General features: G+C 37.9%; 1 protein-coding gene across 1 annotated transcript; it reads left to right on the top strand.

Annotated features, from left to right (window-relative positions):
- Positions 1 to 3,837: 3,837 nt before the first annotated feature.
- On the top strand, positions 3,838 to 18,513 carry LOC306880086 (E3 ubiquitin-protein ligase RNF217-like; the record flags this gene model as incomplete). The annotated part of the gene is made up of 6 exons (XM_079433378.1): positions 3,838 to 4,680; positions 14,703 to 14,933; positions 15,076 to 15,240; positions 16,179 to 16,380; positions 17,337 to 17,408; positions 18,388 to 18,513. The coding sequence occupies 6 exons, from the start codon at positions 3,838 to 3,840 to the stop codon at positions 18,465 to 18,467; spliced, it is 1,593 nt and encodes a 530-aa protein (XP_079289504.1). The 3' UTR covers positions 18,468 to 18,513.
- Positions 18,514 to 23,103: the final 4,590 nt, after the last annotated feature.

The raw sequence follows: 23,103 nt of genomic DNA, 5'->3' as shown, positions 1-23,103 counted from the left end.
CGAAATCACCACAACACAATGGAAATAATTCGCAACACAATGAAATCACCACAACACAACAGAAACAAGTCCCAACACAACGAAATCACCACAACCCATGGAAATAATTCGCAACACAACGAAATCACCACAACACAATGGAAATAATTCGCAACACAATGAAATCACCACAACACAACAGAAACAAGTCCCAACACAACGAAATCACCACAACACAACGGAAACAAGTCCCAACACAACAAAATCACCTTAACACAACGGAAATAATTTGCAACACAACAAAATCACCACAACACAACGGAAACAAGTCCCAACACAACAAAATCACCTTAACACAATGGAAATAATTCGCAACACAACAAAATCACCTCAACACAACAGAAACAAGTCCCAACACAACAAAATCACCACAACACAACAGAAACAAGTCCCAACACAACGAAATCACCTCAACACAACGGAAACAAGTCCCAACACAACAAAATCACCTCAACACAACGGAAACAAGTCCCAACACAACAAAATCACCTCAACACAACGGAAACAAGTCCCAACACAACAAAATCACCACAACACAATGTGGTGAGTGGGGCGGGGCCGAGAGCCGTGGGAACGGAGCGAGGCCGGTGGAGTTAATGATAATGAGCGACACCTGCGACACTCACCGGTCTCGAGTCCCACGGAGGAGCTCCGGAAGGATAAAAGGAGGAGTGACGACAGTGGAAGACGAGAGAGGACCAGGCCTGGATATTATTTTATGTTTTGTGTGCGGCAGTCGTCCGTGAGGGGCTGCCGCTGTACTTTTACGTTTGTTTATTTTGATTATTAAATCGTTAAATGTTTGCCGGTTCCCGGACACACTGCTGGTTGGTCCTCAACCAGCTGAGAGGCTCTCACTCGCGGTGCCATGCGATGGTACTGGACCTCTTTGGTGGACGGCTCGACGCTCCGCCTCCTGGCGGACGGCGATGGCTCCTCCGGTCGAGGGCAGCCGGCAGCGAGTCCCCCATTCCCTGCTCCTCCCCATCATGGCGGATGGCAGCAGGCTACGGCCACTCGGCGAATGGCGCCGACTCCTCCGCTCCCTCTCGGACGGCAGCCCCCCTCCTCGACCCAGGAGCACGGCAGCGAGCCTTCCGTCCCACCTGATGTTCCATCGCTCCAGCACCACCGTCGCCTCGGGCAGCCAGCGGCCGTCCCCGCTACTCCCTGCTGCCCGATCTCCTCAGCACCGCGATCCCCCTCAGCAGCGAGGGCTCTCTGACAGCGTGTCCCTCCTTCCTCCCGGGTTTCGGCACCAATGTAACAAAGTTCGTAGGTCGGGAAGAAGGAGGCGGGAACCGGCAAACATTTAACGATTTAATAATCAAAATAAACAAACGTAAAAGTACAGCGGCAGCCCCTCACGGACGACTGCCGCACACAAAACATAAAATAATATCCAGGCCTGGTCCTCTCTCGTCTTCCACTGTCGTCACTCCTCCTTTTATCCTTCCGGAGCTCCTCCGTGGGACTCGAGACCGGTGAGTGTCGCAGGTGTCGCTCATTATCATTAACTCCACCGGCCTCGCTCCGTTCCCACGGCTCTCGGCCCCGCCCCACTCACCACACACAACAGAAACAAGTCCCAACACAACGAAATCACCACAACACAACAGAAACAAGTCCCAACACAACAAAATCACCACAACACAATCAAAATAATTTGCAACACAACAAAATCACCTCAACACAACAGAAACAAGTCCCAACACAACAAAATCACCTCAACACAACGGAAACAAGTCCCAACACAACGAAATCACCACAACACAACAGAAACAAGTCCCAACACAACAAAATCACCACAACACAACGGAAATAATTCGCAACACAACAAAATCACCACAACACAACGGAAATATTTCGCAACACAATGAAATCATCACAACACAACGGAAACAAGCTGCAACACAACGGAATTAGTCCTATGCGTTGTGTTGTGGAGTGTTGTGCATTACTGGGCCACCATAGGATTTTAGCCTGCCAGATGATAAATTGACCAAAAAAAGAAAAACTCATTTTGAAAGAGGAACCTTTCAAGAACACCCTAGCAACTATAAAGCATCATGTGAAAAAAAAAACACCTACATAGCAACTACATAGCAACATCCTGGCAACCACCCAGAAACTCTTTGGCATCAGGCTAATGAGTTTTTCACTGGCAAAATCTTCTTTAATCTTTGTATCCAACCTTTTGTATCCACTTAAGCACTTAAAATCCCAGAAAATATGAAGATGTCTCAAGGCAGAGGCAGGGAGGGACTCTTGGTTTGGTTGCTTTGAACGTGTGATGCGTGCTTGAATGCATTCTGTGACACTGTGACCCCTCTTTGGTTCATCACAGATAATAACAGATGGTCACTCTTTAGAATTTTTTTTTAAATTAGCCTCCTAACAGATGGACGTTTAAGCATGACTAATATCTGTGATTTTGATTTATTAATTAATGAGTTTGTGTCACGCTTTTATAAATTGCCACACAACAGTGACTATTTGTCAAACATGCTCAGTTTAAAAAGCCAACTTGGGAAGCAGTAAAAAAGAATAGAATAGCTATCTTGTGTTTAGATGTGCTTCCATAGCATAATATGAAGCAAAACTACTAATGTATTTAATGTGTTTACTAATGTATATCAATATATAAAATGTGAAATTCTTAACATGCTACATATGCCACATGTAGGTTTTATTGTAGGCCTATTATTAATACATTTAGCAATGGCAACTATTCTTAATTTCCTTGTTGTTTGTTGATAAAGTGTAAAGCTTTCATTTCTGACCTTACAAGGCTTAAAGATGCTGTGAATGTGCAAATATCATCAGGGACCCTGGGGCCTCTTTATCCTAAAGGAGATCAACAAGGTGGGGCAGAATGTTGATTCAGCTTGTACAGCGTGCCCAAGTGACCTATTACTGGGTTAATTTGCCTTTTACTCTTCCAAAGAAACATCACACTCAGTATTTGCTTATGTCGTTATTTTTCTAACATGCTTAGCCTCTAAAGCAGAACCAATCTAAAGCTTGCAAATTGAGATTAGTTTTTACCTTACACTCTACCTCCCTCTAGTGTCTAGAGACACATTCAATTAATCAAGATAAAATTGACAGGGTATGATTACCAAAGATACATATAGCCTGTGTATAATATAGTATAATAAAGTAAAATATAGCCTATATAAAAATGAATCATTCTCAGTGTGGTAATAAAATCAAGAAGAGTTCTATTCGATTTTATTCAATTCTAAGTATGTTCAAAAAAATAAAAATTGATGTTGCAGTCACGTTCAGTTATGTTTATAATAATAAAAAATAAAAAGAGAAACGTACATTTTTTTCTGTAACTGTATGCTACTACTATTTGTATAATCTGGCCTATTCTAATAATTGTAAATATTATAATTAGATACTCAGCGCATTTAATTGGTTATAAACAGAACTCGTTGGTTTTCAACTACAGAGCCTAAACGAAAGTAGAATAACGCCCGGCTGTGAATTAAATTGATCCTACTACGCTGAAGGATTCTATTAATATTTATAAACAAAGTCTTTGCCATTGGAAGGCAACGACATAACGTCAAAGCCGCCTAATTTATATTCATAAGTCAACCTTGTGCCATTGGAACGTTTCCACGCAACGTCAACGTGGCTTAATTAATATGCATGAGCAGAATCTTCGCCGTAGTAGGATCCGCGATTTCGGACCCGGAAGTGGTGTAATAGTAACTCGCTCTGTGTTTAGTTTTTGAAAGCGGACTGTGGGTGTTTTCGCACAGATGGAAAGTTGACCGCTCGGGAATGGAAGATGAGTCTTCCGTGCGTGTGAATGTCACCGCTCAAAATATGCCTGGTTATACTGGACGCGACGGGGAATCTGTCCATGTATCCAGCGGGACGCGGAGCACTGATTTCGGCCGGGATGTCCGCAGCAGCGACGCGAAGGTGCCATCATCATTATCGTCGAAGGATGTTTTGGAATTTCATAAACACAAACATGAACCAGGAGGCAATAATAAAGAAAACAACGAGAGGGAAAACATAAGAGCCGTTGACATTTTAAGGAGGAATTTTGGTTCCACTATCAGAAATCCTGAAGATCTGGAGAAAGTAGGATTTGACATCAAACTGAACGACTTGGATCATGAAGAGGATGATGAACGGATGCAATGTAGCACAAAAAGTCTCCAACACAACATGGAGAGCAACTCAGGATCGGGAGATCCTGACTGGAATCATCATATTGATTATAATATTGATTTGAAGAGTGGTGAAGATCCCAGCCAATCAAAAGAGCATGTTTACTGCACTGTATACTGTATTGCCAATGATAATTATAGGATACCTGTTGAGAAAACAATATCTGATCATGAAGCTACATCTTTATCATCATCATCATCAGATGTGCTGGTTTTACCTCCCACCGACTTGCCAAATTCAGAATTGGACCATGATCACTATCCGGAGCCCTATACAGTCTCCAACCTGATGCTGTCTGGATTAAACAGCTCTTATAACACTGGCAGCAGTTTATCTGTTGTGTTAACATGTCGTATCTGTCTTGATGACAAACAAACAATACCGCTACACTGTTGCAAAAATGCAGTTTGTGAAGAATGTCTGAAAAGATACATCATCTCACAGGTATCCACATCCATGCCATCTCAGTTTTCCTTTCTTTTCAGCATTGAATAAAATCAGGGATGTTTCTTTGTTTGTGTCTGCAACCACTTTTAAAGTGGACTGATGCAAACCTAATATGCCTCTATGTGCCAGCAATGAGAATCACATCCTCCTGAAGCTGTGAAACGTGTCATGTGCTTTTCTATCTTTATACCCTGGTATAGTGATGGTAATACTGTGATGCTCCATGTTTACAAGGTACTCTAAAGTGTTTCGACAAGCATGTTTTGTTGGAAGAGCACCTGTCAGTCAGCCTGCTATTTGCTTTTCTTAATTGTTTGTCTTCTAATTATAGCATGTTTCTGTTTGTTAATGGAGAAGTTCTCCATTGTGTTTGTGAAAACATTCTCAGCCTGTCCTTTCCCGCTTTGTAGAAGTGATGCATTTCCTGTGTTGCTTAGTCTGGCCCATGTGGTCATCATCATAGACTTGGAAATGTTAGTTTTAGTCATTTTAGAACTCCCTTTCCCGCAGAGCAGAGGCTCTTGTTGCATAATACAATAGTCATGTCTGTGTGATATAAAAAAGCATTACCGTTTCTGAGTTACATGACACACCAGCATGTGTAAAAACAAGTCTTGTCAGGGTTTTGGTTAAAAGAAAAAAATGAACTTATTTGTATATTTAAACACATTTGGATTAGGAATGGTCAGCTAGTCATCCGGCCGTTTTTATTTTGAGATTTTTAATGGTGTTTTAATTTGCATGCGGTACTTTAGCTAGACATTTTGCTTGGTAAAAACCTCTTGGAGAAGTTGGCTTTTTTTCCCATTTAAAGTATTAAAAATTTAGATTGGCTGTTGAAATTTTGGGGGGTTTTGAGACAGCATATCAAGTTGAAAATTTTTAATCTTCTAAACTTCTCGAGACCCATTCGATTGCACTCTATTTATATTTTTAAACAGAAGAACATGCCTGAGTGTAAACAACCCCTTAAGCTGTCTTCTATGTTAAAATATCTCAACTAGTGTGACGAGAATTGTAGCATTTGTAGCTGAAGATTGCAGACATTGAAAAGGTGGCCTAAGAAATGCATCGTATCATGTCAGGTCAAGCCCAAGTTGAAAATTCTGCTTTTATTTGCCCAACATAATTTCATTTCAAACCTGTATGGCTTACTTTCTTCTGTGCAACACAAAAGACGATATTCTGAAGAATTCTGTGGTCAGACCCCATTCACTGAAAGTATATTTACTTTGAAACTGTTTCAATTGAAAATTGCTAGCAAATTCCACAAACAATTACAATTAACACATTAAATTAAATGTGAAATTTTGAATTTGTATGTTCTTGTAAAATATACTGCAATCATCTTTAAAACTTAGAATTTCAGAGTTGACTTTCATTGTATGGACATAAAAAAACATGACGCAACATAAGGGTGACTAAATGATGACAGAATTTTCACTTTCGTGTAAACATCAAGACCTAATGTAACCCTAATCTAAAAATATATAGTTTTTTTTTTACATCCCTAGTTTGGTTGAAATTATCTAATATCAGGTTCTTAGAAAGAGGAAGAGGTCTAGAAAAGTTTAAATTTTTTTTTATTTATTTTTTCTACCTAGTGGCAGTGAGTCATGTCGCTGACAAGGGGAGGAAGAACTTGTGCTGTAATTGATTGCTTAATCACTGATCTCAGCCTCTCTGTGCCCTAATTACATTACATGACTGTTGGCTGGAAGGTCTGTGCGCGGTTTGCAGGCTACATAGAACAATTTGCCCTTCTGGAGGGATCTTGTGGTCATAATCAAGTAACGTTGGCTTGACTGTTGCTGGTCTTCTTTCAAATCAAATTTATTGCCCCCATGAATGATCTTGGGGGTCAGGCAGAGGTTGATGTGGTAATGTTAGCTGACTTTTGTGGCCAAAGGTATTGGTCTGGTTTTGTCTTATTCGTGGCCAAGCAGTCACCAGTGTTTGGTGGGCTCACTTGGCCTGTTTAGCTGCAAGCTAGACCTAATTTTCTTGGCTGTGTTCTGGAGTGCACAATTACGACGATGATGCTGCCAAAAATATTTTTTTTTTATATAGCCGCTTGCAGATATATCGTCACTCCTCCCATTGTTGCAGCATGTGTTTTGCTATTCATGGATGTACTGTAAAAAGCTGATTACCTGTAAAACCTGTCTGTTTGAATCGTATCCAATGACAGCTTTACAGCTGTGTATAGCATCATAACAAGGTGGCGTAATGCATAAGTACTTAGTTTCTGGCTCTGGCTACTTGAAAACATCCTTTATGTGAGAATTTGGCTTACAAAAAATTTAAGTAAAGTGCAATCTATGGCTAGATTTGGGTTTTTACTTTGGAAATGATTTAATATAAAGGGATAGTCCAACCAAAAAGAAATTTCTATCATCGTTTACTCCCTCTCATTGTCTTGTTTTGAACCCTGTTGACTTTATGAACTGTTGCAACTTTAATCAAAATATCATCTTTCATTTTCAGGTGAACTATTTCTTTAACGTTTGAGTTTATGATTTAAAGGGGTTATATGATGCTTTTTTAAAGATCATTATTTTGTGTGTTTGGTGTAACAGAATATGTTGACATGCTTTAATGTTCAAAAAACACATTATTTTTCAAATACTGTACATTATTGTAGTTCTTCTATGCCCCGCCTCTCTCAAACGCGTCGTTTTCTACAAAGTCCCTCCTTCCGACAAGCGCAGTCTACTCTGGTTGGCCAGCTGACACAGTGCATTGGGATTGGCCGAACACCACAAACACGTGTCGGAAATCTAACGCCTCTTACCATAATCGCGAGCTTCAGCTTTCAAAGTAAATGTAAAGACAGTTAGTAATGTCCTTAGTTTTACCATCAGTTCAAGCGCGAGAGTGGAACAGAGTCACGTGACAGACACAGTGATGAAGCTCGTATGTGTTTGCAGTACACAAGCCACGGTTAAGACAGCTGGCTCCACTGTGATGATGACTCTCTCTCTCTCTCTCTCTCACACACACACACAACGCGCTACTCTACACTGTGCATAACTCCACATTTGAACAGGCAATAGCAAATACTTAAACTAATAACAAAACATACTTCCAGTCGCTGATTCAGAAGTGCCAGATTGCCATAGCAAAGTCGGAATTGACCCTTTTTTTTTTAGAAATAGCCTTTGTGCACAGCCAGCCTTGTACTCTACTAGGTTCACAAAACGGTCATCCATAAAATGCGTTGCTCAAATTCGAACATTTGGGTTGTGCTCCTCTGTTGTAAACAAATCTTAACCAATGATTCCTAATTGCATCTACTTTCGGAAGGCTTTTGCTTTCACATAGAAACACACAGCGTCTCCCTGACATTACTGCATCAACACTACTGCGGTTACTGAAACCACGCCTTCTTTCTTAGCGTGAACATTTGGGCGTCATTACGCAAATATTTCCACATCGTGACGTAGACGTGGGGGCGTTTTAGCCCGGTCTGGATCAGCCTTCTCTTTTAGATATAATAAATCCTTTTGTGGGAGACTTTGAGCTTTGTAACTCTGCAGATCGTATACGTGCACGAACAGCTACATAACACACTAAAGAAAAGGAAAACAAGAAATCGCATCATATGACCCCTTTAAATTTTCCCTTTTGTTGATTCGAGTTATCATTTGTGCACTTTTCTACTTTTTAAAGGTGACGTTCAACAATCTTGCTTTCATTGCAGTCATTTATAGGCATGGGCGGTGCATGATTTCAAAAGTAATTTAAATGATAAGAATATATGAGATCAAATGAATGCTTAGAATATGGTTTGTAAGCAGATGAAAGGAAAGGGCGATCGGTTAATGTGCACTTTTACTGAAGAGAAATGGCAAGAGGTTTGCAGTACAAAAGACTCATTTAAATAGCTAATATTTAACTTCACCGAGCCACTGTTTCCCATTTCAGCCCTTTGTGTTGGGTTTGGCAAATGGGGAGGCTGGTCTAGTGTTGTTAAGTGTTGTTTGCATTCATAATGAAATCAAAACTCCAGAACTGTTATCTTTCATATATAATTAATTAATAAATAAAAAGACAGCTTCTCAGAGCTGTCTAGTGTGCTGATAGCGTTTGGCTCTGTAAAGTGTTTCTGAGAGTTTGTGTCTTTTTAAATTCATACCCTTTAAAGCAGCACTGCCACAGCCATCAAAACACTGCTTTTGTAACAATTATATAGCCTTCAACAATAAATTACTGTCAGACCTCAAAACGGCTGCTCTAAGTAATGTTTCCATTATAATGCATAAACTTCTTCAGTCTTCTATTTTTGATTGTTGCTTTAAATATAAAAGTTGCTTTTTTTCAGCATCATGAATGTATCAAGGTAAAAATAGTTCTGAATTTATTTATTTTTTAAAACATGAGATCCAAGGTCCCTGCATTCCATTCTATTTTGTTGTGCCCTGTCCAGCTGTTTTTGAACCCAAGCATGCAGTCTGTGGGAATGCCTCCTTAAAAAAAGGGACCCTAATCATCCTAATTATTCAGGTTTTCCTTAAGACAGACTAGTCATTCAGACATGTAGGTTTATACTTCCCAAATTTCCAGAAACATTAGATGTTAGATTAAAATGGCAATGATAGCAAGTTCTATATGAACGTATGATGTGCATATGTGTTGTGAATTTATTTAATAAAATAAATACTTTAATTCAAAAAAGTATAAATTTATCTATACAGCATTGTGGTGCTGCATGGTAAGAATTTGAATCAATTTAAATGAGTCAAAATTAAATATTTGTTTTATTTTTTGGAGGTTGCTATATTTGTTTCTTCTGTTGGAGTAATGAAATTCCTTTTGTTCGACTTGAATGTCTATGAATTCCAACTCTAGTTGGACTCTCAATAAACTGATAGTGACACAATTCCTAAATTTTGAATGTTGCCAAACCTTGATGCACAGGATAGTCAAAAACATTAAATGACAGAAAATGGCTGAAGCAGTGACAGTTGGGTTTCATAAACCTGTACCCATGTTTTAGAACACATAATTTTGTATTTTACTAAAGGATTTGGTAAAAGACTGTTTTACTCTGTTGATCGAAACATTTACAGGTCTGCTTTGGCATTGTAAAAGAAGCATTTAAAAGGCATGGTACTGGAGTAATGCCTAAAAAAAAATTGAAATGTCTTTCTGCTTATGAATTTTTATATATGCCTCAGTAGATTTGATATAAGAAATCATATTGTGTAAAGGTTTGGTAGAAGATTTGTATAGTTGGTTTCACTGACCTTTTGTAGACTTGCAGAATAACCGATCCATTTAAATGTATGAATGTATACAGTTTCTGCTTGACTGAATATTACCTACAACCTACTGTAATTGAGATGTATGTGGCCTTAGATTAAAATATGTGATGAAGCGCTGAGATGAGGTGATGCAGGAAATCTGCTAAGAAAATGAAAAATGTTTGATTACTTTCTATACTGACTAGGGATGTAACGATTACCGGTTTGACGATAAATCATGATAAAATTCCCCGCGGTTAGTATTACCGTTTCATATTTTAATTATCATTAAAACCGTATTCGATTACCGTGATTTAAACAACTCGCGATAAATAAATACTGTCCGGCATAAAGCAGAGTTTTCAGTAACAGTCTCACGTGCGCACAGCAGCACAGTAGTTTCGTTCTGAGTGAAAATAGGGCGGAAAAGCTGGGAGGTTTTAAAAGAGTGCTAAGGGAATTATACAAATTAATATATCAATGAATTAATCATATGAATGTACCTCTGAAGGTTCTGACTGTCTTCAGAAACAATTCGATGGCATTTTGTTTTCATCTTCGCTCCATGTAATACCTAAAGGAAGTGTTCGCGGAGTTCACAGGAATCAGCTGTAATTCAGCTTTTCCGTATAAAGCGCCACCTGCTGTCAGAGACTGGATTTACAGACACTTATTTACATTCAGTCTGTGTGCAGTTTCTGTCTGGCCAAAAAATGGACCAAATTTGCATGACCTGCTGTAAATTTTAACCGGTTGATGAAAAACAAACTTATGTACATTTAAACAATTCAGATATGCTATATAGAATTATTTATGGAGCAGATAAAATACATATAATCATTTATTAATTATCATTTTAATTTAACCCTTTTCTTTAAAGGCTGAAATGTGTGGTCTACCTTTATGTTAAACTTTTTCAAAGCTTTATTTGAACATTTACATTATTTATTTGAACATGCTATTAAACTGGTGTCAGTCAAGTTGTCATTTAAAATCCAGACCTCATTGGTAATGTTATTGTTTTAGTGATTATGCAAACAAAAAGTCATTTTATTTGCTGTTTGTTGATTTTTAAGTATGAAACTTGGTGAAGTGATTTATGTTTCGGTACTTTTTGAACATCTCCAGCACATTTTAACAATACCGTGATAATACTGATAACCGTGATAATTTTGGTCACTATAATCGTGATTAGAAATTTTCATACCGTTACATCCCTAATACTGACATGCAATTTACACCCTGAGGTGTGTGACAGCCACTCGCTGATCAGCTTTCTCACGTGGTTTGTGTTGCGTATGCAGCATAGTTTAAAGTCATTTAAGGATAGGACTGCTCTTCTAGATTAAGTTAAACCGTACCTGGTTAGTGCTAATATTAGAAACTAGATGTGAAAGATGAGTGCCACTAGTAAATTTTCATGTCTGTTCTGCACTTTACCCACAGCAATTTGGTTGCTGTCTTATGTTGACTGAGTGTTCTTAGCAGGCATGTGGCCGGCCTCAAACAGTGAGTTCTGCACTCCCTGTTTCACATCCATCTCCCCAAGAAGATAGCCCACCTGATGAGGTGGTGCTGGTCAATCAGAAAACATGTCAAAGTTAATACAGGATGCCAGCGTGTGACATGGCAGGCTGAAAATCAGACTCTCCATCCATACTAAGAGGATTGTTCACGCCTGCGGTGGATGCTGAGCACCGTCGTTGTGCTATAACTGTACGGTCGGCCCATTAGCAGCAGGCTGACAGGTGTAAAAATAACCGGTGGGTGGCCCCCGGGGAGTGATAACACTGCTGTCACCAGTTGGTGCCACGTACTCAGGTAAGGGCTCTCATGGGGAGTGCCAGATCTCATTAGGATCCCAAAGTAAACTCCAAGCACACCGGCTCTCAGAATCTCACCTGCTGCGAGCACAAGTTGCCACACAATCAGCCACGAGAGCCCTTCTCCCAACATGAGCATTGTTAGTGCTGTTTACCAAATCCTTCGCATTAGTCTGGTGCATCATTTAAAAATGACTCCAGCAGCGTCCCCAAACTAGTACAGGCCTGTTCAAGCTGAAGTTAGGTAAACTAAAGCTGTGTCCCTATACATTGTGCACTTATACTGCACTCAACCATCTAGTGCATGATATTGAAAAGTTTATTTTGTTATCCACCATAAGAAAGCTGGAACAGTGTCCAATATTCCACATGGAATTTTTTATATCTATATATATATATATATATATATATATATATATATATATATATATATATATATTGGATTAGTGCATCATTGCTTATTTTTTAATTGCACTTGCTGGAATTTTTAGTGTGACTACAAAATGAACAAGAATATTGCACAAGTATGCAAATTGGGATGCACCTTATTTTACTCACCTGATTTTGACTTTTTTTTTTTTTTTTTTTTTTTTTTTTTTTTTGCATTTTGCCTTTTTAATTTGATAGGACAATGTAGAGAGGACAGGGAGCAAAGTGGGAGAGAGAGAAGGGGGTGGGATCAGGAAAGGTCCACGAGCCGGTACTTCAACTTGGGACACCTGAAGCACAACGGCACTGTATGTTGACGCACTGCCCACGAGGCTGTCGGCGCCGATGATTTTGACATTCTTAAAAAAAAATCTCAAATTCTTGTGTGTAAATTTATCCATTTAGCCCAGGGATCCTCCAATCTGGCTCGTGAGATGAAAGTGATGTGACGTGGCCAAGTATGGACCCATACTCGGAATTTGTGCTCTGCATTCAACCCATCCAAGTGCACACACACAGCAGTGAACACACACACGGAGCAGTGGGCAGCCATTTATGCTGTGGCGCCTGGGGAGCAGTTGGGGTTTCGGTGCCTTACTCAAGGGCACCTCAGTTGTGGTATTGAAGGTGGAAGAGAGCGCTGTACATTCACTCCCCCAATCCTACAATTTCTGCCGGACCTGAGAATCGAACTCGCAACCTTTGGATTACGAGTCCAGCTCTCTAACCATTAGGCCCCGATCCACTTTCCTGCAGAGATTAGCTGTAACCCTAATAAAACACACCTGAGCTTGCTAATCAATGTCTTCAGGATCATTAGAAAATCACAGGTAGGTAAGTTTAATTAGGGTTGGAGCTAAACAGGAAAGTGGATCTCGTGAGCTATATTTGAGGATCCCTGATTTAGCCCAACTGTAGTAGGCTAAGCGATATTTGTGTACTAGTTGATTATTTAGTCTTAAAGTCACAATGTAATGAAAATAGCAGCATGATATCTTCCATATTGTGACATTGTACATTATTATTGACTAACAAAAAAAAAAAATTAAATGAATTGGATTAGTCACCAGAGAGATGCTTATCATTTCACTGAAAGATTGAAATAGGACGTTTTAATTTTATTTAACCATTTTATTTTATTTAACCTAACTTTTTTTATTATTATTTAACCATATGCATGGATGAATCATTACAATAAGATCACTAGATGCATTTATAAAATTTCGGATTCATATCGACTTTAAAATCTGTATAATTAAGCTAGTTTCAGGTTTGGTTTTCAGGTTTTTTGCCCTAATGTGTTTCTCAGTTTTTAATGATGCATTTATGTATTCAAACACAGCTCAACAAAGTGCATTGAACAATGTCTAAATAATACAAAGCTTGTGGCAAAATGCTCAAAAAACAGGCTGAGAGGTGATAAAGCGGCCAAATATGTCAGTCTAAATGTGTATGGTCCTAGTGGCGGGGCTGTAAAGGGGACGTAAATTTTCTGAGAAATTTTACTATTCAAAATGACTTACAGCTTAAGCAAAGCATGCTCGCACCACCCCTAAAAATATCCCCCAAAATTATCTTGATTAAATGACTAGTCAGCTGCTGTATTGTTGTGACTTACCTCTAAAAGTAACTCTTATCAACCCTAATTCAAAATGGGGTTATTGTGATCAAGCCATTTCCATATTTTAGGGATGGACACTGTGATAGTGGTAGTAACTGGTGGTAATTGTTATCACCCTTTCCTGGTGCTCTGCCTGATTTTACAGAAGTCTCTTGACCAGTCCCTTTTTTTGTCACCTCAAATAATGTCCCTTAAATGCTGTTGCTTGAGCATAAAAATAGGAGGGTGGAGAGTAGATTATTTCTCGCTATGGAAACGCTCAGTAATCCTGTTGTCCCAGAGGGGGGAGCGGAGGAAGATGGGTGGGGAACCAGAGGCAGGACGCAAAGCAATCCTCTTACAGGGGAGGTGCCGACAGTCATAGTCCCACAGCTGTAGGGCTACACCAAAGCCCTGTTATGTGAACAATGAGAATGAAATGGAGCTCACTGATCCATGAGATCCCTTAACTCCCTCTAGGAGACTGGGAAAGGTCATTCAACATGGATCCATTTATCAACAAATCATACCGCATTCAACCTGTGCAAACTAACCCCTAGGGTTTGTTCATAACCGCTGAGCCCTATTCAATCACGTATTACCGTACTTCAGTGATTGTTTGAGAAGGTGACGTTGGTCGTTGACTTGGAAGTGCCTCAGGTTCAATGCTGCTTGTACAGTGGCTATTTGAGTTGCTTGTGTACACAGATCGTTTGCACTTCCTGCTTGCTTCTGTCCTCGCTTGCAATCACTGATTAAAACCCATGATTTCCAAGAGCACTAAATCACACTCCACACGTCACAGTTTCCAAATAGGGTGGATTACATATTTAACTGCACTTAGAGCCATGCAAAGGTTTATCACTGCATTAATGCTGCGGTCTTTAACGTATTTACCTGATTCCATGTTTTTTTTTTAAGGTTCATGTGGGTCGGGCACACTTGCTGTGTCCCATCACAGAGTGCAGTGGTTTCTTGGAGGAAAGTTTGGTGATTTTGCACCTGTCCAGTGAAGAGCTGGCAAAATACAAGTACTTCTTGGAGCTGAGCAGATTGGACTCCAGCACAAAATCGTGTCCCCAGTGCAGCCTGTTTACGTCCCTGAAGGGTCATAGCACACAGACATCCACCAAGAGTGAACATAAGTATAAGGTCTGGTTTTTCGCTTCTTGTCCATTCTGTAGTTACGATGTGGAATTATGTGTCTAAACTCTGAATCAGAATGATTTTGTTTGCCAAAAGGCATTATTGAGTAAGCAAACTGTCTGTCTATCTCCTTAAATATTCCTCACAGATTCAGTGCACAACGTGCCAGTTTGTCTGGTGTTTTAAATGCCATGCACCCTGGCACGAAGGCCTGAAGTGTCGAGACTACAAGAAAGGAGACAAGCTGTTGCGCCATTGGGCCAGCGTCATCGAACACGGCCAGAGGAATGCTCAGAAGTGTCCACGCTGTAAGGTAATGAACATGCTCTACAAAAATGCACTGTACGTATACTGAAAACTAGATTTCCATTCATTTTTTGACATGGAAAAGTTATTACTTTATGTACTGTACTCATAACCATGAGTATATCAATGGGTTCGTTTACCCAAAAATGAAAACTCTTTCATTAATTACTCACCCTCATGTCGTTCCCGTAAGACCTTCGTTCATCTTCGGATGAAATCTGAGATTTTTATAATCCTGCATAAATAGCAACAGAGCTACCACATTCAAAGGCCAGAAAGGTTGTAAGGATATCGTACATGGTTCAGATAAACAGAGTCAGTCATTGTAAAAACCAAATGTTCTCTTCTGAGATAGTGAAGAAGGATTGTGTTTATTGTGTGTTTTTTCTTTTCCTTTCTTCCTGGCTAACTTTAATTACAGTCTTGGAAAACACGGCATTCCAGTCATAAGACGCCATAAGACTGGGGTCTGGGCAAAGTGATCCTGAATTAAAGTTCACTCAAGACCATTTTCTTACCACTGACATAATTGCAAGAGATCAACAAGTTCTACAAGGCGTTGCTGTTTTGAATCAAGACATGTGCATTCATGGTGCTTTGGAGGATACATCAGAACATGAGTGTTTGGCATAGTGTACATACCTGGGCCAGATACCTAAGGGCTTAGCAAACATCTTTCCGTTGAGAACCTTCCCTTTGTGAATGAGTTTCTCAGCCCATAATACTGAGAAGAGTATTATTTGATGGAATAATTGCAGTGTAATCATTGTAAATTATCATTTTGTGAGCTCTAGGCTTTCACTAATTGAACATGTCAGTAGCTGGCCCAGATTGAAAAATATTTGCTCCACTAGCTCACGCATCTGACTATAAATAATTGGCTGGATGGTGCATCATTGTGAATTGATTACTTATTGCCAAATGATTTCTTCTCCATACCAACAGATCCACATTCAGAGAACGGAGGGCTGTGATCACATGACTTGCACGCAGTGCAACACTAACTTCTGTTATCGTTGCGGGGAGAAGTACAGACATCTGCGCTTCTTTGGGGACCACACCGCCAACCTGAGTGTGTTTGGATGCAAGTACCGCTACCTGCCTGAGAAACCCCATCTGCGCCGGCTGGTCCGAGGCTCTGTTTGTAGTGAGTTTGCATAACCAGAGGACACAATTTTGATTTATTTAAGTTCTTTTGGAGTACTAGGGGTTACTTTGGAAACATAACATTGGGTTATCTTGAGCTCTCTTGTCCATTTGTTATCATAATGTGCTTTTAGATGCTCTCCATACCAACTTATATATATATATATATATATATATATATATATATATATATATATATATATATATCGGTGTTTCCTACTGGACTCAATCACATTTGGAGATGATAATTCTTTAACTGTATATTTTTTAGATACAACTAGCTAGCAGACAGATTTAAGTCTCACAAACTTTACTAATTGACCATTTTATTTTGCCTTAAAAGAAAAAAGTTTTATGATTATTTTGAGTCAAACATGGCCAAAAAAGTTGCATTATTTATGTATCATCTCTTTATTATATTGACTCATTCATTTTAATTGCAAGCTCACCAATAAACATCAGTGTACAGACATACTGTGGTGTTTTTGTATTTGTATACAGCTGTACAACCCAATTTTTACGCAGACGAAATACGAGTTCACTTCTAGGTTATATCACAAAAACAAATGGTTCTGACGCAACTAGAGCACCTAAAAGTGCAGTTTACACTATTCCAGACCATGATAGTTTACAACTCCCTGATAACGCCAGTTAGTAATAGATATGACTCACTCTATGATCTGCTTTTAGTTTGCATATCTGTGTATACTTTACGTGAGCCAGTGTTTGTGTGGTGTCCTCAGGCTAGTGCAGCGAACCGTAGTATAATACCCAACCATCCATACATCACAGATACAAGTGTTTGGTCTACAGGTCACACGGGTTCACTTTAACCAACTGACTTGCTGAGAAAGACAAATGCACTCCATCCATTTCTTTTTAGTCCAGAAGTAGATAAGAATTTTAAATGTGTTTGTCTTTGTGAGCCTGAATGCTTTTCTGTTGCTCGATTCACAGTGAGTAAAGTGCTGGTGGCTCCAGTAGTCATTGTCCTCGTGGTGGTTGTTGGAGCTCTGGCTTTGGTCATAGGTAAGGATTGTGTTACACTTCCTGAATCTCACAAAGCCTCTCAGGAACATGTCTGGGTTTTATTTTATCCCAAATTCAAAAGAAAACAGATTATATAATTAGCTTTTTATAAAAGAATATTTATAAAAAAAAATTGAATATTTTCATGATAATTAAGCCCTTTTTTCAGTTCTATTGTGAAAATATAAATGTGGCTGTAACATGAAAAACAATGGTTTTATTTCCAAATTCAAAAATGTGGAAAGGCAATATGCATATTGGGCACAGTGGGTATCTTTCAACTGTCTAGTCCAAGAAATTTATATTTTTATATTATAAAAAAGTAATTATTTATATGCATCTTGGCAATATTTGTTTTATTGTCATTAATTTATGTATTCATATATTAATTTAATGTGGGGGTATTTTTCCAGTATAAAACAGTATTGAGATTCACTTAATCTCTAATATGAACATTAAAAAAGCTAATGAAAATTGTATGAAATTATTATTTTACAAAAGTATTTGAAAAACAAACTCGCATTTAGGAATTTGAGGAAAAAACCCTTCATAGTCCTGAAAGTAAAAAATACAATTTTTATAATCATGAAAATACACTTGAATAATAAATGAAATAAATAATAAAAATAATTAATTTATACTAAAACTTTTTTACCTGAACAAACTCTGTCTTTAATAAAAACACAAATCTGTTATTACTGCTTTTTAACATTTTTTCAAAACATTTTACTTAGAATTATTGTGTTCCCAAATATATCGATATACCATAAAAAAAAGAATTTCTAAATATCAATAGTGGATAGAAAACTGTATTAATACCTATATATATATATATATATATATATATATATATATATTTGAATTTGGTTAATGTTTCTGTAAAGCACATTATTGGATTGTATGGCTAGATGAGTTTCTTGTTTTCAACCTTGTTTCGGTGTGACCGAGCTGTCCTGTGTTGTGACTGATCTCTCTGCAGGCTTGTTTGCGTTGCCTATCTACTACATCTGTAAGAGGAGGAGGAAGCGCTCACAGGGCTCAGGCCGCTGGCTGTGCTGATTCAGCTTGGGTCATCCTGCTCAGGACCTGGACACACAAACACACACCCTAAAAATAGCCCTGGGTGCCAAGTGACCGAACTTAGATACAACAATCACGACGAGCAGTTTTCCTGTTCGCTTCATCTCGTGAATATCCTCAATTGCACAGTGGCCCCTTCGATCTATTTATGACGTGCATCAGATGTTATAATCTGTAAGCGTTTAGTGCTTGATGATGGAGAGTTGATGAATTTAATGTCTGTCCCTCTTGATAGCCTCTCTATTCCTCCCTGCACTTCATGCTGTGCCAATATCCGCAGGAATTTGCATGATCAACAAAACACGTTTCTGTCTACTGCACTGTGGAAAACAAAGGGCCCAGAATTACAGGGGACCCGCAGCTCCACGCCAAGACATGTAGGTCATCTAGGTCATGCAAATCAGTACTGTGTCATGCAAAAGTGTTCAAGCTCTGTGTTTGCACAAATCTAAAGCTGTAAACCAAACTCAAAATACACTGTGGGGTCCAAAAGACCACTCTGAGAACACTTTTGAAAATGCAATTTTGAATCTCTCTAATTTAAAATTTAAATTATTTCACTGCAATTAAGTTAATAATATAATTTGTAATGATAAATAGATTTAGGATTTCAATTCAATTCAAGTTTATTTGTTATAGCGCTTTTTACGATACAAATCGTTGCAAAGCAGCTCTACAGGAATTAAGTTTCCACAATATATTTATATATTGCAGAACCTTAATATGTTTAACTTATGGCAAAATTTGGTAATTCTGTATTTCCTAACTTAATGTTTTCTTATTATAATTATGCTAATATATATATAATTACAATGTTTATTATATATTAAATATATAATATAAAAAAATATAAATGTAAAAATATTACTAAATGTTACTATATAGAGAAAGAAAGAGAGAGAGATTTTTTTTAAACATTTAAAATTAAGTTAGAAAAATCTGAAATGTTTTTAATTCGTACAAATTATATAATCAGCATGACAACTGCATAACAAGTGAAACAAAATAAATGAAATGAAAAATTTACATGAATTGAAATTCTCCAATTTAATATTTAAATTTAAATTAGTTTTCTGCAATCGTTATGCTGATAATATAATTTGTAAAGATAAAAGCATTTAGGATTTTCTGACTTAATTTGTATTTTTTTAATGTTAATATAAATGTTTTATTGTAAACTGAACTGAAAACTTGAATTTAGTCATATTATAATAGTCTATTTTAGCAGTCCTGGATTGTTTTCAAGTCAACATGAAATCAAAATGCACCTTATATAAATTCATCTTATTGTGAGCGATTCATCTTGTGCATGTGATATCTGGGGAAAGACTGTGTGGAACCTGATCATATTATCCAGCACGATTTGAGAATGCTCTAAAGAACATCTCACCATCTGTAGGAGTTCACATGATTAATATCAGAAATATGTGACCTAGAAATGAAGAATTGTTGAGAATATTCATAGTTGATTTTGAATCCCAGATTTGCAGTGTGGTCTCCGACTTTCAAACCCCACACTGAAGCGTAGTGCATGCCTTACACCTTGCATAACTTGAGTGTTTATTATTCTTAGATATGTTAATTCAAATTGAGAGTCCATAATATGGAAACTTTGACATTAATTTCTAGTATATTTTAGCTTTGCACACTGAGATGTAGCCACTGAGCTCAAGACTATCAATCCCTGTTGTATATTGCACAGTGTTATAGATTCATATCCACTGTAATCCATTGCCACATGTTGGGTTTATTTCAATCTCATGCTGTTACAGAAACCAAATACTGTAGCATGTCAACAAGTGTATAACCTTGACCATTAGACATAGTATATTAGGGTACATGCAAAAGGTGACCCCTAAAGCTTCAAGTCTAACGTCTGTCCCATGTTTTGATTTGAGCTTGCCATTTACTACTCAAACAAAGGCTGGTCTGGAGGAAAGCCAGAGAGAAAGCACAGGGAAAGGTGTTGCAGGAAAGGTTGTAACCATAGAAACGTGGTCTGGCTGGAGTATCAGGAATATGAGTATTAAGGCTTGGAGGTACTTGGTCCGATACTCATTTGGGACATGCCCTATACAAAATCATCAATGTAATAACTCTGGTTATAAGTGGTTGCCAGGTATCATTTCAAAGCTGTTATCCATGGGATTCTGGAGACAATCAATTATGAAGATGCACTCAGGCTGGTAGTGAATGCCACTGTTATTCTCAGGGAGAATTTCGTCACATCTGCTACACACTGCTTTATCACTCCAGTGCAGATAACTGAATTTTCTGTACGTATATTGAGGAAGACGCAACAGAAATCGGTCAGAATGTTAGCTTGGGCTATTTTCGACATGCTAACATTATAAACTGAAAGCTTTGACTGCCAATGTGGTGGTGTTGTTTTTATTTTTTTATTTTTCTCCAGAGACGGTGCCTTTTACCAGTGGGATTGAACTTTACTCAAATGAACTCTATGAATGAGTTTATTTTGTATATTTTGAGAGCACATATTCTGTGATTGATTTTCGAAGACCGTAATATTTTATTCCCTAAATATACTGTTGTATGTGTCTGAATCTATACCACAACACCTGTTACATTTGTGTTTTCTTTTTTTAAAAATGCACATTGTTTTTTTTTTTATTATTGTTACATTTGCTGCTGCACTTTATTTTCAGATTTAAAGAGTCGATTCAGGCCTGCAGACAGCAAATATATGTAATATTTAATTAAGAATTAAAAGGAGCTGCCAACATTTGGTCTCACTTGGCTTTTAATTAGTGGTGTTTGCTAAGTACAGTATCACTATTATAATTGCTCATACTCAGGGTTAGTGATCTGAGAGAAAGAAAAAAAAAAAGACTATTATTTTGCCATGTATTCCATGCTCACAATTTGTGCTATAGATTCACTACTGTTTAGGGTCAGTAATTTAGTTTTAATTTTTATATTTTTGGACAGAAATTAATATTTCTATTCAACACAGACACGTTAAATTGATAAAAATTACAATTTTAAAGACATTTATGTCACAAAAGTTTTCTATGTCAAATAAATGCTCTTTTGAACTTTTTATTGATCAAAGAATCCTAAATGGGTCATGGTTTCCACAAAAATATTGACTGTTTTCAACATTAATAAAAATGTTTCTTGAGCACTATATCAGGATATCAAGAATGATTTCTGAAGGACAATAAAAATTCATCACAGAAATAAATTACATTCTGAAATGTATTAAAATAGAAAACAATTATTTTAAATAGTAATAATATTTCACAATATTAGTGTTTTTACTGTATTTTAGTGAAATAAATGCAGCATAAGAGACTTCTTTCAAAAACATTTAAAAATTCAACCACAAATGTTAAAAAGTTCATCTTACCATGCTACAATGATTCATTCTAAACATGTTTATTTTAGCTAATACAGTAAAAACAAGTTTACATGTTTATCACGTTACAAATTCGTCCTGGAGCTATACAGTAGATGACTGTGTGACCTACATCTACATCAAGGAAGTGTGTTGTGACAGTGGTCCCTGCTGAATGAAAGCTTACTGCTGTGATTTGCATGTGCAGAGAGATAAAATATGCAAGTCTGACCACACGTTGGAGTAAAATAACTATTGTCTTCTTTTTCTCATCTACAGAGCTGTTGTCCCTCATTATGTGGTCTGGGTGCAGCTGTCAACTGAACTAGCAGCTGTCACTAGCTAAGTTTAGAAATGTCAACCAAGTGGCAGGCTACCAGCTTTTACAATGAAATACATAAGCATTTTGATATAGTGTCATTATGCTGAATTCCCAGGGACGGATTAACGCACGGGCCTACTGGGCACCTGCAATTCAGCAATTTCATCCTTGCGGCACGGACTCAGAAAACCTAGTATATTAGTACTATTTTGCAACAAGTAGTATAAATAGCAGAAAATCCTGCTATTTTAACAGTGTAAATATAATCTACAGCTATTTGCACTTAGTGTAAATAACATATCGCTAAAAATACTGTTGTTTTCACTTGTAGATAGAATCCATTGCCGTTTGAACTTTGAAAATGACCGAGATTTCAACTGAGGGGGGGCCAATAATCAACTAAATCATTTTTATCCATTAGTGAAGATCACCATCTGGACCCATGTGTGGTCAGAAACAACATCAGCAAGCAGAGATTACAACCTGTGTATCACATGACTCACGGTTTCCTCAGATTTCCTTCTTTGTACCTCCCTGCTGGTAGTCTCTGATAATGCACATTCCAGTCAGATCAATTTCCTGCCTGTCTAAGCACTTTGTTAGGGTTTGCTGGCCATAGAACTGCATCCTGAGGTCAGCTGACTGACTGACATCCTGTTGACACCAGCTCCACCGCTGCTCCACCACTATAACAGGCTATAATGGCAGTGCAGGCCAATGAAGAATGACAACAAATATCAATCTCTGTCAGGTTAATACAATAAAAACCTGACTCACAATTGTATGTTGCAGTTCTTACTCTTGAAACATGGTACTGCAGATATTGATTTATAATTGACACTTCCTCGTTTATCAGTCTAATTTTCGATATGCTAAATGAAGTGATAAACAACATAATGTATGCTAAATGAATACTTGTAGGCCTAAACGTCATG

Source organism: Barbus barbus (assembly GCF_936440315.1).
Source record: "Barbus barbus genome assembly, chromosome: 14".
NCBI lineage: Eukaryota > Metazoa > Chordata > Actinopteri > Cypriniformes > Cyprinidae > Barbus > Barbus barbus.
The sequence above is the reverse complement of the archived record's forward strand: the minus strand, read 5'-3'. Positions and strand labels throughout refer to the sequence as shown.